The 22072-nt window shown below is 43.7% G+C and overlaps 1 protein-coding gene across 1 annotated transcript in view; it reads left to right on the top strand.

Moving 5' to 3' along the window:
• LOC111979190 (neuropilin-1a) overlaps positions 1 to 22072 on the top strand; it is a 67843-nt gene that overhangs the window by 37741 nt on the left and 8030 nt on the right. Inside the window, exons 6-17 of the mRNA XM_070448920.1 lie at positions 1726 to 1892; positions 7163 to 7318; positions 7778 to 7919; positions 8792 to 8794; positions 9197 to 9431; positions 9581 to 9677; positions 11780 to 11921; positions 14905 to 15081; positions 19286 to 19333; positions 20347 to 20493; positions 20619 to 20962; positions 21624 to 21717. Coding sequence (XP_070305021.1) covers positions 1726 to 1892; positions 7163 to 7318; positions 7778 to 7919; positions 8792 to 8794; positions 9197 to 9431; positions 9581 to 9677; positions 11780 to 11921; positions 14905 to 15081; positions 19286 to 19333; positions 20347 to 20493; positions 20619 to 20962; positions 21624 to 21717 — 1752 coding nt within the window. The remainder of the gene's footprint in view (positions 1 to 1725; positions 1893 to 7162; positions 7319 to 7777; positions 7920 to 8791; positions 8795 to 9196; positions 9432 to 9580; positions 9678 to 11779; positions 11922 to 14904; positions 15082 to 19285; positions 19334 to 20346; positions 20494 to 20618; positions 20963 to 21623; positions 21718 to 22072) is intronic.

The raw sequence follows: 22072 nt of genomic DNA on the forward strand, positions 1-22072 counted from the left end.
CACCAACCTTCCTCCCACATAATGGAAAAAAGTATCTGAAGTTTTCCCAAAACAGTTTTAAGAACATTTAGGCACACACATTTCTACCACCAAACAGACTGATTGGGAACTAATGCTGTGGAAAAGGCAATGTGATTGGGTTCACCATGGAGCCTTCATTTCAATCTGTCATGCTTAGCTGGAGGCCTGGTGACAAGACCAGTCATCACTCTGCTCTGTGTGGGTCCACTGTGAAAACACACAGCTAGCCAGCCACGGAGGGTGTGTGTGTGTATTTATGTGTGTGCGTGTGTTTCTACAGCCATCTGGGATAATTAGAGATTTGTCTAACACCAGCACTGCTCTTAGCCATCCAGAGAAAGGCTATGTGGACAGATTTACAATCTGATGGGAGCCGTGTGAGTGTGCACACACAAACACAAACAAACAAACACTCGCACACACACACATTCCTTCAACCAGGGTCAGAGGGACAGGTCGCAAGGCCCTAAATCACTGTAGGAGTCCGGGTGATTTTCAACATGGAGCCTGTTTGAGATGTTTTGTACAACCTCCTGATGCGTTTTGGTCATCCAACATGAACATGAACACCAACCACTGGTATTTTACAGAGATAAAGAGTAAATAAAAATGGGACCCAGTCCCTCTCTGCTTGGCACTCAGCATTAAGGAGATTGAATTTGGGGTAAGGGTGCATGCATCAGGGCAGCGAACCTAACCTGAACCTGTGTTTGGGGCAAGGGTCACCAAACAGACACTAACAAAGACAGGCATTCGACGTACTACTCCGGGGGTGTTGAGAGTGAGGCATTTACAACCACGACTAATCAGAGGAATTTGGTGCGCTCTAGCCCCCGACAAAATGTTCTGAATGGGGCATCTTTTAACATGTCCAGTTGAGATACACAATGCTCTTCTTTTCTTCTGAGCATAAGGTCTACCTGTTGTATTTGTATTTCAATTTTGAGCAAGTAAGTTTTAGTTTCCAGTAAAACACAGTTAATTTCCATTGCATTACACATTAATTGTCTTTGTGATTGAGACTTCTATGAGTCACACTAATACAGAGTCTCTTTAGACCAGTGGTATTCAAAATGAGTAACAAAAAATTAAGAGTACAGATTATTGTATGGGACAATATACAAATGTTTTTTTAAATATAATTAGACAAATAGTATTTTATTGAGTAAATATAATTTATTGGTTTCTTTCATTTTAATAAGAGATGAAAATGCAATGAATTGAAGGTTATTTGTTGATGTAGATTTGAGGTTACGATAAATTATTTGGGGAAAAAATGGGGTCCCCTGAAATTCTGCCTGAAAAAAATGGTGTCCCTGCTGAAAAAGATTGAACACTGCTTTAGACAGACACGACAGGACAGAGGATGGAGGCTCATAGCCCTCACTCTACCACTAAACCTAACTCTAACTATAACCCTAACTCTAACCCTAACCCTAACCCTACCACTAAACCTAAATCTAACTCTACCACTAACCCTAACTCTAACCATAACCCTAACTCTAAKRCTAAKCCTAACTCTAAACCTAACTCTAACCATAACCCTAACTCTAACCCTAACTCTAACCATAACCCCAGCAAGTTGTTGTGTAACAACAGAGTTGCAGTTGATCATTTGTTGATAATTGAATCGGTATTATGCAGATCATCTCTAGGGGAATATCCAAATAAAGTGTAACTCGTGTTTTATTTCTCCTCTGACAGACTTGACCTGTCTGGAGGGCCTGGGGATGGAGTCAGGAGAGATCACCTCAGATCAGATCACTGCCTCCTCTCAGTACAACCCTAACTGGTCCCCAGAACGCTCCAGACTCAACTACAAAGAGAACGGATGGACCCCCTCAGAAGACTCTGCTAGAGAGTGGATACAGGTAAGAGGGAGAGACAGCCCTGGGGAAGCTGGGTTACATGTGTGGTGTCTGAGTCCCAAACGGCACCCTATTCCCTTTGTATTCCTATGGGCACTGTTCACTACATAGAGGAATAGGGTTCTGTGTGTCTGTCACTGACATTACTTATCCTATTGGTGCCTATAAAACATTATGGCTGCATAGTAAACACTGGATTGAGCAAGAGTTGGGTATTCAACTGGTTGGGAAAGTGTGTGGAGTCCTTTACAGCTCCCTGTTCAGCTACTGTCATGTGAAGTGAGTGTGTGTTTGCGCAAATTTGATTGTGTGTGTATGTGTGTTGTGTGTGTGTGTGTGTGTGTGTGTGTGTGTGTGTGTGTGTGTGTGTGTGTGTGTGTGTGTGTGTGTGTGTGTGTGTGTGTGTGTGTGTGTGTGTGTGTGAGAGAGAGAGAGAGAGAGATTGTAGTAGCACAGGTCGTGAGGGTGTTCGTGAATGATGCCAGACCTACAAAAGCCAAAAAATAAACAACACCAAGTCACAAACAACAGCGATTATGATTGAGAGGCCAGACTAACTGGACTGGTTGGTGTTTGGGTTGATTAAGCTCCTACCTATGCACACTGTAAACAAACTGTCCAACAGGGACATTCTATAATCTAGTTTTGTATCAGCAACAACCTCAGGGTTGGGCCTCTTGTGGTAAATGCAGATTGTTATATGAGGCCGTTATCTAACACTACAGACACACACTCCAAACACTATGAACTGAACAGGAACATGTCAATCAAGATTTCACTAGTTTCACGAAACAACAGAATTASAGGAATAATGCAGGGATTATAATGTCTTTTAATACAACCAAATGCAATAGCTGCTTTTAAGGAACTGATAGGAAAACACACAACATGTATCAAATGGGACATCCTCCATAGTTTGACCCCATTGCATGATAATTCTGTTGTTCTTTGAATCATGGGATGTTGTTACATTACCACAGAATAGTACAGTAACATACACTACATGGCCAAAAGTATGTGGACACCTGCTCATCGAACATCTTATACCAAAATAATGGGCATTAATATGGAGTTGGTCCCCCATTTGCTGCTATAACAGCCTCCACTCTTCTGGGAAGGCTTTCCACTAGATGTTGGAACATTGCTGCGGGGACTTGCTTCCACTCAGCCACAAGATTAGGCCTGGCTCGCAGTCGGCGTCCAAATCATCCCAAAGGTGTTCGATGSGGTTGAGATCAGGGCTCTGTGCAGGCCAGTCAAGTTCTTCCACACTGATCTCGACAAACCATTTCTTTATGGACCTTGCTTTGTGCACGGTGGCATTGTCATGCTGAAACAGGAAAGGGCCTTCCCTAAACTGTTGCCACAAAGATGGAAGCACAGAATCATCTAGAATGTCGTTGTATGCTGTAGTGTTAAGATTTTCCTTCACTGGAACTAAGGGGCCTAGTCCGAACCATGAAAAACAGCCCCATACCATTATTCCGCCTCCACCCAACTTTACAGTTGGCACTATGCATTCGGGCAGGTAGCGTTATACTGGCATCCACCAAAAACCCAGATTTGTCCGTCGGACTGTCAGATGATGAAGCGTGATTCATCACTCCAGAGAACACGTTTCCACTGCTCCAGAGTCCAATGGCAGCGAGCTTTACACCACTCTAGCCGACGCTTGGCATTGGAAACCCATTTCATGCAACTCCTGATGAACAGTTATTGTGCTGACATTGCTTCCAGAGGCAGTTGTGCACAAATTTCATACACCTGTCAGCAACGGGTGTGGCTGAAATAACCGAATCCACAAATCTGAAGGGGTGTCCACATACTTTTGTATATATAGCATAGTCTGAAGGATGGGAAGGCACTCCCTCTTTCTTTTCTGGGAGAGGAAGAAATAGCCCCCCATGGATTTGTGTGGACTGTGTGAATGACAGAGTACGCCTGGGACCTGGGCTGTTGTGTTCCTTACTGTAGCCTATCCTGGTAAAATCCCTAGAGTTTCTATATATTCCCCTCCGCTTTCTATAAATGAATGGCAACCTACTTATAGCACACAAGCCCCGCTGTTAGACTCTTTGAGCCACTTGGACATTTGATAGACATACTTGTTATCTCTTTGAGAATCATAATCATCATAATCACAGCATTGTATACAAAGTGCACATCAACAAATCTGTACAAATTGAAAAATGCTGAGAATGTTTGCCAAAAGGTGGACAGACAAGCAGCTTGAGTAKAAACTAGAGGGGTTTTGGACAGTGTCCTGGACTATCCTGGCAGGAAATACCTTGTTTCTCAGCTTCAGTCTCAGTCTCAACTTGATCTCACAACCAAACCAGAGACCTTTATTGCAATAGATGGCTCTGAATCGAACGTTCTGTCCAGCAACCGAACACTCTGTCCAGCACCTCCTATTCTATCTGACATGAGCTCCGCAGTGGCCGGCCAAGCCTATTGGCCAGACTCCTCTATGAAAAGACTGATGCTAATTACTCTCCCGTATTCCTAATTACTCCACACTTGGCAGTGGTAACACTCTGCGGTTGAAAATGAAACCCTCCGCTCAGGCCTTTAATGGAGAAAACAATAAGAGGCAGACACGGCTGCATTCATCAGCCGGACCTTCACTAAATGAGATTCAACAAAAACATTGGCACATCCTTCAAAACAGGATATTGGTGTTTTTATGGCGAGGAGAGGAAGAGCTTGTAATCAGCACTAGGCTACTGTGACTGACTGCTGTGACTGACTGCTGTGACCCACTTTTTCAGACCTCTCCGTGTTTTCTCAAGAAAGTGCTGTGCTATAACCTTGGGTTTAGACTGCTTAAGATCAGGACAGGAAAAGGGGTTCCGACCACATGTAGGATTGTTAGCGAGGAAAAATACTGCTCCAGATTGCTTCCAGAGGCCGTTTGGAACTCAGTAGTGAGTGTTGCATCCAAGAACAGGCGGTGGTCCCGTTCGGTGAGCTTATTGGGCCTACCACTAAACAAGATTCTCTAAAGTGACAGGGTCAATCATGGTCAGGTCAGTTGAGATGTCGGTTTTGGACATGTTAACATATTCTACATGGACCAGCTTTGAATGCATTGTAAAGAGCGTATTACACATCTCTTCTGTTCCTGTTCAGTTTTGCACTAACAAGGCAATTATGTTAACGACTGCATAGCACAGAATGCTTCAATTCTTCTACCATGACATCCAAAATTCCAAAATAAAACTCACGCCCTGCCTAAGTATAATACATTTTAGTGTATGATTCTGATATGTGCACATCGACACTGGATCATATGCGACCTAACTAAATATTGCATTCTTCACTTTCTCTTAGGATGATGGGAGCTCCTCCAACAGTCTCTGAGGACTAGTTGTTTTCACTTTTCCTCTCTGTCCTAGAACAACATGTTCACTCACAGCACAGCCAGGTCCAAATGTGTTCTCCAGATGTACAGCCCTTTCCTGGTTCCCTACGTCACAGACCCATGACAAACGTTTCTCCTCAAGCAGTATACCTCTATAAATGCTTTGTCTTCGGGGAGGAAGGAAACCTTTCCTGCATGAGCTTACTTCACAGGGTTCAATTACATGTCAATCTCACTACAATTCAACTCGTATGTACAACAATAACGGCCATGTTGGGGATTAATTACACACAGTGATGGGTTGGTAGTTTCATTCATACCTGTGGCATACGGAGGAAACTGGCTATAGACGGGCCAAGCTATATCCCTTTAATATAAAAGCCAAGATGAGGCAATGAATTAGCATAATACCTATATGGCCAAAGATTCATTATAAAGGAGTCGAAGCACCAATTCCTGTCCTCCATCATCCAGGCCACATTAAAATGACAACATGGTGAAGAATTGTATCCTGGAAATAGTATCCATAATATATAAACTGTCGACACACGAATAATATAATTTTATGTAGCGAAGGCACGCATGCATGAATTAAGTAACTCATTATATTCGGCTGAAGTAAGAAGAATGGAGCATTACTCTGTGTTCCAAATGGGACTGTATTCCCTACATGGTGCATTCCTTTTGTACTTTTGACCAGAGCCCTAGTCAAACGTAGTGCACTATAGGGAATAGGGTGCCATTCGGGACTTAGCCTCTGGCTAGCTGCACCATGCTGCGGAGTGGGACACTTACTGTAGCATACTTCATCATAACAAAATGGAAAATGATGTACCTAGAAAACACCTCATAATTCAAACCCCCTAAAAGAAGGCATGGAGTTGCACAGTTTTTTGTCTATAAATCAYTATTACCTCAAAGACACTCTAACGGTTCTTTTGGAAGATACTCTGAAAGAAAATGCTTTCATTTGACAAAGCAAAAAAGCATATCACTGACTCAAGACAAATGCACAGAAACAAACGCATCTACACTATTATCACATAGCAACCAACCACGCTGTGCCCCAGCTACTTTAAAGCACATCAATATTTAATACATGAAGCCAACAGCAGCAGTGTAGCCAGCAGGCAGCCCTGCCCTCCATGCCCTTGAGAGACCAGGGTTGAGCCCCATATTCCATATATTGACCACTACCCTATATGCCCTGGTCAAAAGTTATGCACTATAGGGAATAGGGTTCCATTTGGGATGCAGCCTTAGAGAGACCAGCAGCTCAGGAATTCCCCAGACGGACAATTGAATTCCCCAGGCGGTGGAGCTGACTTCCTGTGGATCTACCCCTGCTCCCAGAGGAAGGGCCAACGCTCCTGTACTCACCGTCAGGGGCATTGTGGGCCTTCCGACTGGTTTCATCCTGTCCGCCACAATTGTACTAGCAGGCGCCGCCCTGCTCAGAATGCAAGCCCAGCCTCTCTGTTTATTCATTCAGAGTGTCTTAACATGATCAACACTTACAACCCATATCTTAACTGACCGTGAGTGGCTCTGTCACTTTAGGGACAAACACAAGCAGCCCGGACAGGTAGCTCACAGTGGCTTCTGTCAGCTCTTTTCTAACACAGTTAGTAGGCCTGTATTGCATGTTTGCAATTTTCTTCTTATAGGCTGTATATGATGAACAGCCAATTGCAGGACATTGAGAGCTGCCCTGTACCCAACAAACTATTTGGTTATTGTATTTGTTTGCACCTGAAGAAGGCTTCTGTGAAGTCAAAACATTTTAGACTTAGGTGCAGCAATATTCCCTGTACAGGCCTTTCATTTCTTTATATCTGTTTGGCCTAATAATGCATGAGCTAACAGGGTTCTAGCTAACTGGATGTTCTTGCCTAACTTGTGTTGCCAGGTGGACCTGGGATTCCTCCGTTTTGTTTCAGCCGTGGGAACACAGGGAGCCATCTCCAAGGAGACGAAGAAGGAGTACTTTGTCCAATCCTACAAAGTGGACGTAAGCTCCAATGGAGAGGACTGGGTCACAATAAAGGAGGGATCCAAGCAGATGGTAAGACTGACTCATAAGATATAAGTTAAGCCTTTTTATGTCAGCAGTTGTCACAAAGAGCTTTACAGTATCCTGCCGTGAACTCAAAGAGCAACCAAAGCAGAAGCGAGAGCACAGTGGTCAGGAGAAATGGAAGGATGAAAKGCAGAGAGGTTGCAGAATAGTGATACATTGTAACTAATAGAAAGAATGAGTCTAGAAAGAATAGAAAGAATCAGTCTGATTTGGACATCAAGACCACACATTTCACAATACACATTTCACAATACTTTAGGCAAGATTTCCTGTACTCTGGACAAATAATACCAGAAAAAAAATTGCCATATTTTACACAACTGATTCAGACAGTTCTATTTAACCAAAGTGACTATATTGTCTATCATTCTGGAATAAAGCAGAAGATATGTTTCTGTTGGACAATAAAGTAATCTTGTTCTTGTTTTCCTCCTTRTCCTCCAGATTTTCCAGGGGAACCACAATCCTACAGAGGAAAAAAGGTCGTTCCTACCCAAGCAGACTCTAGCCCGTTACGTCCGCATCAGACCCATGTCTTGGGAGATAGGCATCTGCATGCGCTTCGAGGTGTACGGCTGCCAAGACAGTCAGGTAACACACACACACACACACACACACAGCTGCAAGGACCATCAGGTACACACACACACACACAGCTGCATAGACATCAGGTACACACACACACACACACAGCTGCAAGACTAGGATTCACACACCCACACACAAGCTGCAAGACAGCGGTAACACACACACGGCTGCAAAGACATTCAGGTACACACACACACACAGCTATATACATCAGGTACACACACACACACACCACAGTTGCAGACATCAGGTACACACACACAGCTGCAGACATCAGGTACACACACACACAGCTGCCATACATACAGGTACACACACACACACAGCTGCAGAACATCAGGACACACACACACACAGCTGCAGACATCAGTTTACACACAACACAGCTGCAGACGATCAGGTACACACACACACAGCTGCAATACATCAGGTACACACACACACAGCTGCAGACATCAGGTACACACACACACAGCTGCATACATCAGGTACACACACACACACAGCTGCAGACATCAGGTACACACACACAGCTGCAGACATCAGGGCAGACATCACCAATTACATAAGCATATTTTGGCTCTTCCCCTAACTTCTAATATAGACCATATACTGTTACCTGGTTCCCTAGTAAGTGCTCTAAGAAATCTAATGAATTCTGTTCTTGGTTGTAAAGAAGAAGAATTACTGCTTCCTAAGCCGATTGAGGGTCATGCTAGGTTGTTATTGTAAAAGTGCAATGGAAAAAGGCAAAAAGGCAAGTTGAGTCATCGTACATACAGTATTTACGATATTACAAAGCACAGCATATGGTTCATTCCAGAGATCCATATCCTCCCTTATTTCTCTCAGCAGGGGAACATCATAAAGATGGTATTATACTCTTTCTCACTGCAGGGCTAGTGTGTGTGTGTGTGTGTGTGTGTGATACTGTACAAGGCCCAGGTGATTAAGAGTTTAGAATGACACAGGAAGGAAGTAGACAGTCTGTCTCTGTGTCCACTTATATTCCATGCAGTATACACATGTACACACACACACATAGAGGGAGTTCCCACAAAGAGCAGTGGTAAAAACAAATCACACAAGAACTCACATAGACCTCAACACTGAATGACCGGGGAACTAGGGGAGTTGATCTCCACAGGGAAAGCTGTTACATACTGTCTCACTCAGACTCAGGATGTGTCTGAAATGGTATCCTATTACCTTATAGAGCCCATGAGGACACAGCAGCTTCACCCTGCCCCCTCTCTCTCGCTCTCTATTTCACAGACTACCCTTGCTCCAGCATGCTGGGGATGGTCTCCGGGCAAATCTCGGACGCCCAGATCAGCGCGTCATCGCACGCAGAGCGCGGCTGGGTACCAGAGAACGCCAGGTTGCTGACAGGGAGGTCGGGCTGGACCCAGCAACAGACCAGACATCCCTTCCGGAACGAGTGGCTGCAGATGGACCTGGGCCAGGACAAGCTGGTCAGCGGCCTGCTCATCCAAGGAGGACGCCACAGGTAGGTAACATGGAGGATAGATAGGCGGGTCAGCAACCGGAGGGTTCGAGCCAGTGTGTGTTTGTGTCTTTCGCAGAGGTTGGGATCTTGGCAGAAGATTAACTTTAGTGGCCTGTAGAATGGATTAATGAAGTATTCTTCCTCTACAGAGACAAGAATGTGTTTATGAAGAAGTTCAAGGTGGGCTACAGCAACAATGGCTCTGACTGGACCATGGTGAAGGAAGACAACAGCTCTAGGCCTAAGGTAAGGGATGCAACCGGGGAATTCATYTTTGGTATCCTGTGCATTCATCTCCTCTCTTTTCAACAGAGACCCACAGATCAATAGAAAGTAGGGCTGTCAGAGTTAACTGTTTGTAATTTTAGTGCACACATTGTTTTTCATGACGATTAAACACATTGTCTGAAAGTCTTCAAAATACATTGAAAACATCCACTATACATAATACAGGTATAAACAGCTAAAAACAAAAAACAACAATGCAATGTCTAAACAAGTTGACATTGAGGTTAAAAAAAGTGTGCTTTATCTATTTACCTGATTCTGTTTACTGTTACTTTGGGAAAAATCAAGATGTCAATATTCTTGTAATGCTTTTTGTATGAAAAATCTTGAATTACAGCTCAAAATCCTGTGAATAACTCGATAATTTAAGAACATATTTTGACAAGATTGATGACAAGAGTGCAACATATCCTGTTGGTAAAGTCAAGGATGAAATGTGTTTGTGTGCAAACCATCAGCACCTTGCTATTCAAAACATCCAGCAGTACTCTCCGTACTCCCTGTCCCCTTCATAAGACAGTCTGACTTGAATATCCATCTATTCCAGATGGTGGGACTTGTTTATGGCAGACAGAGGGAGATCTTATCTGTCCTAAAGTGCACCATATTCCCTATGTAGTACACGCCCTTGTCAAAAGTAATATACTTACTACATAGGGAATAGGGTGCAATTTGGGACGCGGCGTTAGATATCGCGGCATTAGATATCACCCTGTCCTTTTTCCTGTTTCTTTTTAAAAAGCTCATTTCCAGCCTCCAGTCTTCAAAGATGAACAAACAGGAAGTCTATTTCTGTGGCTTCAGCTATACATCCAGGTTACATCCCAAATGTCACCCTATTCCCTATAATGTGCACCACTTTTGACCGGGGTTCTGGTCACAATTAGTGCACTATATAGGGAATAGTGAGCCATTTGGGAGGCTGACAAAGTGTTTTTCAAACTGCCACTTCAGGCTTCACTTTGATTGGAAACATAAGAACCTACCCAGCAAACCAAAATTGGTTCTGTGAAGGTTCCCAGAACATTTGTTAAGTCACGGCAAATGTTCTCATAACACAAAAACTGTCCAGTTGTGGTGATGTTTATATAAAACATTCACTTGATGTTTCAAGAACGGTCCTAGAACACATTTAATCTGCTCTTTAAAGGTTCACAGAATGTTTCATTTGGTTGCGGGAACAGTGTGTTGAGAACAATGTGGAGACATCACAAAAGATATGTTCCTAAAACACAAAAACTGTCCATCTGTGATGATGATTCTACAATGTTTCTTTTAGGTTGCAAAACACATTCACGAGATGTTACAAGAATGTTCCCAGAACAGATTTKATCTGTTCTTTAAAGGTTCCCAGAATGTTTTATTAGGTTGTGGGAACACTCTGGTGAGTGTTCCCACAACATTTTGTGGACATATAAATAAATATATTTAATCAAAAACATTCACTGAATGTTGTTTCAATGTTATCATCCTAATGTTAGATAAAACCCGAACTAGAACTTAATGGGAATGTTACCTAATGCTCTGGAAATGTTCCCGGTTAGCTGTGTAGGGTATGGCACCATGGTGGTAGCAGGCCTGGTGTCCCGGACATCCGCTACCTGCTCACAGCAGGGACTAACTATTTTCACATGTCCTCCCGCTTAAAATACAATATTAAGGATATACTTATATTAAGGATAATATATTAAGGATATAATATTAGTTTCATAACCCTGCTAGATCCTAGATGTCATCGTCCCAAAGGTTTTGTTTTGATAGAAAGTGGATAACTTTTTCAATAGACTGGAGATGATCTTCCTCAGGGTGGGTGTGCAGTATGAGGTGGCTGAACTCACAGAGCAGTGTGTGGAGCTGACATTACACTTCTTGTAATGTTTTGCCCCAAATAGCCCCCTATTCCCTTTATAGTGCACTACTTTTGCCCAGGGCCCACAGGGTTACTGTGCAGAGCTGGCATAGTGGGGGATGAAAACGAGTTTCTTGTCTCGTAGTGTACGATCTGTAAATGGTTTGGTCTTCATCGCTGTTCTGTTCTCCTGTGCTCTGGCTCTCTTCAGATCTTCATTGGGAACCAGAACCATGACACCCCAGAGCTGCGTACGCTGGCCTCTGCTGACTCGCTTCCTCAGGGTTACCCAGATAGAGCCACCCCCGATGGCCTGGGGCTCAGACTGGAGCTGCTGGGCTGTGAGATCCATGGTGAGTTAGGCACAAACATCTCAGCACACACACGCACAATCACAACAAGACAGACAGACAAATAGAAAGACAGACAAACGTGCTCACCACACACATGCACATTAATTGTCATGGCAACAGTTTTACTTAACAACGACAGCCACAGAGTCGACTAAGCGCACAAACAGATCTAGGACCAGGCTAGGGTTATTTTCAGTATTCAGTTATTTCAAGTATTAAAAAGACTCGCCTCTGACAGGGTCTAGAGTTAGACATCAACCATAGTGACCAACACCAGATGGAATCCCAGATAGGTTTCACTTTACCTACTCCTAACTACAGACCTGAGACCTGCGTTAGTGGCAAGACTTGGGCAGTAGCTATTTAGCCTTTGCCTGCATGCTTGAATGACAGTTGTATACTGTACCCTGCCTGTCAGTCAGTGTGGGAAGTGTAATGAGTGTGTTATGTGCTATGTGTTATGTGGGAGGGTTAGAGCATAAAAGGCTGACGCGTGCCAGAGCAGGCTGCCTTGACTCTGGGCTGGAGGGGGAGGGGGGATGGACCAGTCACAGTGGGTGGGAGAGAGAGGGGAGGTGGACCAGTCATAGTGGGAGGGAGGGGAGGTGGACCAGTCATAGTGGGAGGGAGGGGAGGTGGACCAGTCAAAGTGGGAGGGAGGGGAGGTGGACCAGTCATAGTGGAGGGAGGGGAGGTGGACGCAGTCATAGTGGAGGGAGGGGAGGTGGACCAGTCATAGTGGGAGGAGGGGAGGTGGACCAGTCAAAGTGGGAGGGAGGGGGAGGATGGACCAGTCCATAGTGGGGAGGGAGGTGAGGTGGACTGTCAGTCATAGTGGGAGGGTGGGGAGGGGAGGTGGAACCAGTCATAGTGGGAAGGGAAGGTGGAGGTGGACCAGTCACAGTGGGAGGGTGGATGAGGGAGGGGAGGTGGAGCCAGTCAAAGTGGGAGGGAGGGGAGGGTGGACCAGTCATAGTGGGAGGGTGGATGAGGGAGGGGAGGTAGACAGTCACAGTGGGAGGGTGGGATTGAGGGAGGGAGGTGACCAGTCATAAGCGGGAGGGTGGATGGAAAGGGAGGGGAGGTAGAACCAGTCATAGTGGGAGGGTGGTGAGGGGAAGGTAGAGCCAGTCACAGTGGGGAGGGTGGATTTGAAGGGAGGGGAGGTAGACCAGTCATAGTGGGAGGGTGGGTGAGGGAGGTGAGATGGACCAATCATAGTGGGAGGGTGGGTGAGTGAGGGGAGGTGTACCAGTCATTGTGGGAGGGAGGGGAGATGGACCAGTCATAGTGGGAGGGAGGGGAGGTGTACAATCTCCACATCAAAGAGCATCTGCATGTACACACTTACTAGGGAGCGGGCACACACACACACACTCACAAGGGCACATCGGAAAATTGACTATGAGCAATCTACTCCAATTCATTTTCCAAATCTCCACCCTGCTTGGTGTCACCATGTCAGACACATTGCCATCTAAAACCCCATATCCCCTAATCCAATCACAGAAGGTTGACCTGTAGACGGTCTGCTTACTACATCCTAACAGCAGAGGTATCATTTCCCTGAAGGATTCTTATCCTCTCTCACCCAATTTCAATTCAATTTCATAGCTTTATTGGCATGGGAAACGTGTTTACATTGCCAAAGCAAGTGAAATAGATAAAACAAAAGTTAAACAGTAAATATTACCCTCACCAAAGTTCCAAAAGAATAAAGACATTTCAAATGTACCATTATTTATTTATAAATAAACCTAAATATAGGTTGTTTTTATAATGGTGTTTGTTATTCACGCGTTGCCCTTTTCTTGTGGCAACAGGTCACAAATCTTGCTGCGTGTGGTATTTCACCCAATATAAATGGGAGTTTATCAAAATTTGATTTGTTTTCAAATTCTATGCGTCTCTAATATGGTCATACATTTGGCAGGAGGTTAGGAAGTGCAGCTCAGTTTCCACTTCATTGTGTGGGCAGTGTGCACATAGCATGTCTTCTCTTGAGAGCCAGGTCTGGCTACGGCGGCCTTTCTCAATAGCAAGGCTATGCTCACTGAGTCTGTACATAGTCAAAGATTTCCTTAATTGTGGGTCAGTCACATTGGTCAGGTATTCTGCCACTGTGTACTCTGTTTAGGGCCAAATAGCATTCTAGTTTGTTCTGTTATTTTTTTGTAAATTATTTCCAGTGTGTCAAGTAATTATCTTTTTGTTTTCTCATGATTTGGTTGGATCTAATTGTGTTGCTGTCCTGGGACTCTGCGGGGGGTGTTTGTGTTTGTGAACAGAGCCCCAGGACCAGCTTGCTTAGGGGACTCTTCTCCAGGTTCATCTCTATGTAGGTGATGGCTTTGTTATGGAAGGTTTGGGAATCGCTTCCTTTTAGGTGATTGAAGAATTTAACGGCTCTTTTCTGGATTTTGATCATTAACAGGTATCGGCCTAATTCTGCTCTGCATTCATTATTTGGTGTTTTACATTGTACACTGAGGATATGTTTTGCAGAATTCTGCATGCAGAGTCTCAATTTGGTGTTTGTCCAATATTGTGAATTCTTGGTTGGTGAGCGGTCCCCAGACCTCACAACCATAAAGGGCAATGGGTTCTATAACTGATTCAAGTATTTTTAGCCAGATCCTAATTGGTATGTCAAATTTTATGTTCCTTTTGATGCTATAGAAGGCCCTTCTTGCCTTGTCTCTCAGATCGTTCACAGCTTTGTGGAAGTTACCTGTGGCGCTGATGTTTAGGCCGAGGTATATATAGTTTTTTGTGTGCTCTAGGGCAACGGTGTCTAGATATAATTAGTATTTGTGGTCCTAGCAACTGGACCTTTTTTGGAACACCGTTATTTTTGTCTTACTGAGATTTACTGTCAGGGGCCGGGTTTGACAGAATCTATGCAGATGATATAGGTGCTGCTGTAGGCCCTCCTTGGTTGGGAACCAACTCTCTCTCTCTCTTTACCTCTCTCTACCTCCAGAGCCCACAACTCTCCTACCGACCACGGCTGTAGCAACCACGTTTGCTGTAACCACGTTCGCTGCCACCACAACCGCATCTGTGACCATGCCCACCCTGACGTCAGAGTGTGACGACCAGGAGTCCAGCTGTCACAGTGGAACAGGAACAGGAGGAGGGGAGGACTATGACACAACAGGTGCTGACCACCACCCTCCTTTCCTCTCTCCATCCCTCTATCCTTTCCCCTCTCTCGCTCTATCACTCTCTCCTTCTCACAACCCCCCATTCAATTCAAGGGGCTTTATTGGCATGGAAAACATATGTTTACATTGCCAAAGCAAGTGAAGTAGATAATAAACGAAAGTGAAATAATCAATAAAAATTAACAGTAAACATTACACTCACAGAAGTTCCAAAAGAATAAAGACATTTCAAATGGCATTATGTACATACAGTTGAAGTCGGAAGTTTACATACACCTTAGCCAAATACATTTAAACTCTGTTTTTCACAATTCCTGACATTTAATACTAGTAAAAATTCCCTGTCTTAGGTCAGTTAGGATCACCACTTTATTTTAAGAATGTGAAATGTCAGAATAATAGTAGAGAGAATGATTTATTTCAGCTTTAATTTCTTTCATCACATTCCCAGTGGGTCAGAAGTTTGGGGCTGCGTTTGAGAGCAATGTCCTTTAGGGTCTGAGCGAAGGTGGACACTGCTGCCTTGTATAAGTGGGCCTGGTCATAAAGGCTGTTCAAGTCCCTGGTGGAGTGGTGGGCCAGGTAAACATTTGGTTTTGAGGCACAGTCACGGGAAATACTTGTGTTTACCCACTGTATGGTAGCAGGATGGGCAAAGTAGAAGAAGCTTTTTCAATTACTCCCTTGAGTGCTGTGGCCACGTTTTCCTGTTGTGCTCTCAGGTGGTTTGTGCCTGTGTGTATTAATATGTGGCTGGGTGACCCTAGTTGGACCTCAGACAGAAGGTCTAGGGCGCTCTGGGTGTTTGGACACCAGAGTTTAGACACAACTTTTTTTTTTCTTGTGTATATTTCCAGTTTGAGTCCATAAGGAGAACAATCTGTGTCTTGTGTATGTCCTCAGTGGGTGTGGGGCTGTTGTCAGGAGGGCTATCGGGGTGGCTGACAGGGGGGGTGCTCAGAGGTGGTGAGATCCCTGAGCTTGGGGTTCTTCATTTGTCTGTCTCGCTGTGTTGTCGACGTGGTCAGGGTCTGGGGTGGACTGTTCTGCTGTGGTGTCGAGACTTTTGTCGAGAGCTGAGGTGGGCTGTTCTGCTGGCTTCTCTGCGGGGGTGACCACCTCGCTAATGGGTTCTCTGTCACACGCCATTCCCCTGATCCTCTCCTCTAGTGCTCTGTTCTCCTGCTCCTGCTCTTTCTCCTGTTGAAGTTGTCTCACTACAGTCCAGAGTGCAGATATGTCTCTCTCCACCTCCAGCTCTCCAGGTCTAATTAAGGGGGTGTTGTTGTGCTGGACCATTGTATGGGTCTGTGCTGCCTGGAGTGTAATCACCTGCTGTTCCAGCTCCACCTGTCTTACCTCCAGCTCTGTGAATTTATCCCTCATTTCAATGAGGGCGTAGTACTCTGTGCTGGGAGGTTGACTTTCTGCTTGGGGTTGCTCGTCTGTGGGGTTATGTTATGAAGAGGTCTGGTCTGACCCGCTTGGGTTGGGGTTATCTTTCTCAAGGGAGAGCTTCTCCTGCTGAGCTATTTCTTAGATTAGGTGAAAGTCCAGCTGAAACTGTTTCCGGTTGCCCTGTACCAATACTGTTCCAGACTTATAGAGATTTATATTAGCTGACTCCGAGTCCTCGTTGTCTAGTATCCTGAGTTTCCACTAGAGGTCGACCGATTATGATTTTTCAATGCCGATACCGATACCGATTATTGGAGGACAAAAAAAGCCGATACAGATTAATCGGACGATTTATTTAAAAAAAAAAAAAATGTTTTTTATATATATATATATCATACACACACACACACATTTTTGTAATAATGACAATTGCAACAATACTGAATGAACAATGAACACTTTTATTTTTACTTAATATAATACATAAATACACACACAGCTCTGAAGTGACAATGATACTGAAGAGTCTGCTTAGGAGACAAATACTCTCAACTGTTTGAAAAGAAATACATTTACATTACATTTACATTTAAGTCATTTAGCAGATGCTCTTATCCAGAGCGACTTACAAAAATAGAGTTTAAGTTACCTGTGATGAATGTTGAAAACAAAAACTTTAATTTCTATATGCAGGAAATCCTATTTTAATAATGGGCATGGTAAGAATTGACAACCAAAGTGCGAGTCATAATTCCCATGACACCTTCTAGCAAAATCTGAAAAGCGGTTCCTTCATTTATTCCATAGGATATTTTTAGATTCACTTAAAATAAGYTCTGTGTTTCGTGTAGGCTTACATCACCGTGCCAATTTTATAACTGTGTAGATATCCATAGGAAAAGGTAACTCTGATCAATATTGGCTACATATAAGCGAAGATACATTTTTTTGTAGAGTGGATTTATGAAAATATGTTGACAAACGTTACCTTATCCTAGTGAGATTTACACGGGTATCAAAATGTCGAGGCGGTTTAAGCCTGCACGAAACACAGACCTTATTTMAAGTAGATCAAGACATTCTCTATGGAAGACATGAACGGTAAAATAACGAAGGAACCCCTTTCAAATTCAGCCGCAAGTTATTACAGGAATTATAACGCGTCGACTATTTCTCTCTAAACCATATACCTTTGACTAATCCGGAAACTATCACCTCGAAAACAAAACGTTTATTCCGTTCTGTATTTCATCTAACGGGTGGCATCCATGAGTCTAAATATTCCTGTTACATTGCACAACCTTCAATGTTGTCATAATTACGTAAAATACTGGCAAATTAGTTCGCAAAGAGCCAGGCGGCCCAAACTGTTGCATATACCCTGACTCTGCGTGCAATGAACGCAAGAGAAATGACACAATTTCACCTGGTTAATATTGCCTGCTAACCTGGATTTCTTTTAGCTAAATATGCAGGTTTAAAAATATATACTTGTGTATTGATTTTAAGAAAGGCATTGATGTTTATGGTTAAGTACACATTGGAGCTATGACAGTCATTGATTGATTGTTTTTTATAAGATAAGTTTAATGCTAGCTAGCAACTTACCTTAGCTTACTGCATTCGCTAACAGGCAGGCTCCTCGTGGAGTGCAATGTAATCAGGTGTTAGAGCATTGGACTAGTTAACTGTAAGGTTGCAAGATTGGATCCCCCGAGCTGACAAGGTTAAAAATCTGAACGTTCCTAGTCCGTCATTGAAAATAAGAATGTGTTCTTAACTGACTTGCCTAGTTAAATAAAGATTAAATAAAGGTGTAAAAAAATATATATAATAAAAATAATAATAATCGGCGCCCAAAAATACRGATTTCCGATTGTTATGAAAACTTGAAATCGGCCCCGATTAATCGGCCATTCCGATTAATCGGTCGACCTCTAGTTTCCACCCATCGGTAACACCCCCCCTCTTAACAGAGGGGTACTGTGTTAATATAGCACTGCACCATGCCAGGGGATGGTCTGTGTGGAAGATAAGGTTGCTTATGTTCCCATTTTTATAATAGTCAGCAAAAAGTGTGTCTTGATTTTGCATAAGGAGCTTCATTTTGTACTATCTTCTTGTCTTATTATTCTTTACATTCAAAGGGTACTGTATTTTAATTACCTCTGAACAGCAGGAGGGTGCTTCTAAGGCCTCTCCATTTGGTTGGGGCTCTCCTGCCATTGTTGGGCTCAAGGGCTTTGACACCTCTCGCTTCACACATCAGTGATAATTGAAGTTGTATCTCTTTGTCCTAGCAAGCTTGGTAGCATTAGCATTCAGTCCTTATAAAGTAAAATATATCATTGTAATGTATTTTTCTTCTTGGCTTTTGAAAGTAAAAAATAGCTTCAGACTAAGCATGACTCACTCAGTTCCAGGTTGGATGGTGTTTTCAGGTTTCTGTTTGTTTGACAGAGKATTTTCTGTACAGTTTGGGAATAATAATCCTTGGGTGTAGGAAGCATTCCAGGTAATTCCAGGTAATTCCGTCCAAAATCAGGTTGTAGGTTTGGAGTTTTGATTTGGAGTGAAGGTTATGTTGTTTAGGGTAGCATCCTGAATATGTCCCTGACAAAAAAATCTACGTTTGTCTAACTCTAAATGTAACTATTTTTTAAAACATGCTGAACAATGTGGGAGCTCATCTGCTCATGACCTCTCTCTCTCCATCCCTCTTTCTCCGCTAATAACCTCTATCTATCTACAGGATCTATTTTGTTTGCATCCCTGACTGTGCCCGTCTGTGTCTGACAGGTGGCACCACATTGGCAGACCCAACCCTGGAGGAAGAACTTGTGCCAGGTGAGAACGCCCATAAAGTACCGCCTCATTCACTTCATCCATCTCTCTCTCTCTGTGCTTTGGCCAACTCTTCTGTTGTTTGTTAGCATGTTGGGCATGACATAGACCAACAGTGGAGTTGGCTAAAGGACAAACAGATCTGGCAACCAGGCACAAAAGAGAAGGAACATTTCCGTTACTGTTCTAGATTAGTCTACTTTTGGGTGGCTCCCAAATGAAATTTGATTTGAAATGGCGCCCTATTCCCTTTATAGTGCATAACTGTTGACCAGCAACCAGTCTTTGGCTTTGAGATGGAAAAAACTGAACTACAGAAACAGGACCATTGGGTCTCAATGAACTGAGAAAAGGAGTCATATGTCAACAAGCAGAGGGCAAAACAACAGTTACTTATTCTCTGACTGCTACAGCAACGCCTGAGAACCAAACAAACACTCTTTGTATTCATAGCAGTAGCATTCATTTGGATGCGTTGGTTAATCACTGCCACCGTGTAATGTTTTGCCCCAAATAGCCCCCTATTCCCTTTATAGTGCACTACTTTTGCCCAGGGCCCACAGGGTTACTGTGCAGAGCTGGCATAGTGGGGATGGAAAACGGGTTTCTGTCTCGTAGTGTACGGTCTGGAAATGGTTTGGTCTTCATCGCTGTTCTGTTCTGATGGCACTCCTCCCTTCTCTCTGGAAGGTCCCTTCACTCCTCCTTCTCCTGGTACTAAACACGTGTTGGATCTGTGAATCTTTCTTTAGTCAAATATGAAATACTGTATCTACTTTTGAGTGCCTTCAAGACTCTAAGGAAACTAGAAATTGTCATTTTTCTTAAGAAAAATTGTGTGCTTGCTTCAGCAGTCCGAAAGTATTTTCATGGTAGTGGAAGTTTAAATTGTTATTAGGAAATTAGAAATGACACGTTTTCACTTCCTTACCTCACTCTCTTTTCACATTGTGTAGAATAGTTACTCAGCCAGAGGAAACGAGCGTGGTTACTTACAAGGTTGACCTCTTTTCCAGAGTACCTGTGGTTTGCTTGTGACTTTGGCTGGGCGGGCAACCCGTCGTTCTGTGGCTGGACACTGGAGAAGGATACTGGTGCTGAGTGGATGATTCAGACCAGCGGGGCCCCCACCGTCCACAAAGGGCCCAACCTGGACCACACAGGTGGGTGGGAGAAGAAGAGAACAGAGTGCACACACACACTGTAGTAAATAAGGACTAACACAATGAACATGGACTCAGAAAATACTTAGCTTGTCTCTTAGCTTGTCTCTTACTGCCCTCTACAGGAGTTCCAGGGAACTTCATCTATATGCAGCTGGCTGCTGAGACCGAAATGGAAGAGGAGAACGAGCAGGAGGAGGAGGAGACAGAGGTAGAGGAGGTGGAGGAGAGGATGGAGGAGAGGGTGGCACGCCTAGCCAGCCTGCCTGTCACCGCCCCAGACACCAACCTGTGTGTGTCCTTCTGGTACCACATTTTCGGGGAGCACGCTGGCACCCTGCACATCAAACAGAGGAGACAGACAGAGGAGGGGCGGGCGGAGGCACTACTCTGGACCGTCAGTGGACACCAGGGCAGCAGATGGAGGGAGGGACGACTGTTGGTGCCTCACTCCAGCATACCCTATGAGGTAAAGCACTAGGCTAGGTTACGAGTCTCTTCGAAATACAGATGAAGGATCTTAATTTGAGCCAGTTTAATCCAGCAGGAAAAAAATCCTGCAGCAACAGGAAAAGTGAATTATTATGTGTAATATAATTAATAAAAAATGCAATAAAAAAAGGAAAACGCTGCACAATGCTGTTCATGCTCACAGGTGATTTTATTTACACAACGTTTTGACCCCTAGGTCTTCATCAGGCATCCAAGTTAATTAATGGGCATTTTCTGCGGTGTTGATACATTTTTTCATATGGTAAAATCAATTCTGAAAATTTAAAGTGGAAATTACAAACTTCAGAAGCCTTTTTAAACCTCAAATACACTAAAAGTTTTAAATGTCCTGCATTGCAAGAAATGTCTCCTGCAACAGGGTGATCAAATTAAGATCTTACATCTGTAGGTTACGGGCCTCTTAGGCCTAGGTTACGAGTTTCTTAGACCTAGGTTATGAGCCTCTTAGACCTAGGTTACGTTTCAAATGGCACCCTATTCCCTATGTACAGTAGTGTGCTACTTTTGAACAGAGCAGTATGGTCCCTGGTCAAAAGTAATGCACTATATGGGCCCTAGTCAAAAGTAAATCACTATATAGCAGTATTTCACCTGTGTGTTTGTGTTGTTGTTCCTAGGTGGTGATTGAGGGAGTGGGAGACAGGAGCACAGGACACATCGCGCTGGACAATATAAAGATCCTGGATGGACTAACACCAGAGGAGTGTAAGGGTAAGTGTCACTGCTAGTGTTGAATATTTTCCTGGTATTTTGCAAATGTTCAATCCTGAGAATAAATAACTTTTTTCCCGGGTGACCCGATATTTCCCGCCAAAACCGGAAGTGCCATTCAAAAGAATATAAATAGGCCTATGTCTGGATTTGATTAGAGCTTTGATTTTAAAAAATCAAGCCTGATGCTACCTGAGCCTGATGAGCCATATATTAAATGCATTTTATGAGCCCTACATTAAAGACATTTAATGAGACCAAGCCCAAAAAAGCGCAAATGATTGTGCCATTATCCAATAGAACAATTTTCAATGGGCATACAGTGCCTTCGGAAAGTATTCAGACCCCTTGACTT

This window comes from Salvelinus sp. IW2-2015, linkage group LG19, assembly GCF_002910315.2.
Source record: "Salvelinus sp. IW2-2015 linkage group LG19, ASM291031v2, whole genome shotgun sequence".
NCBI classification, from domain to species: domain Eukaryota; kingdom Metazoa; phylum Chordata; class Actinopteri; order Salmoniformes; family Salmonidae; genus Salvelinus; species Salvelinus sp. IW2-2015.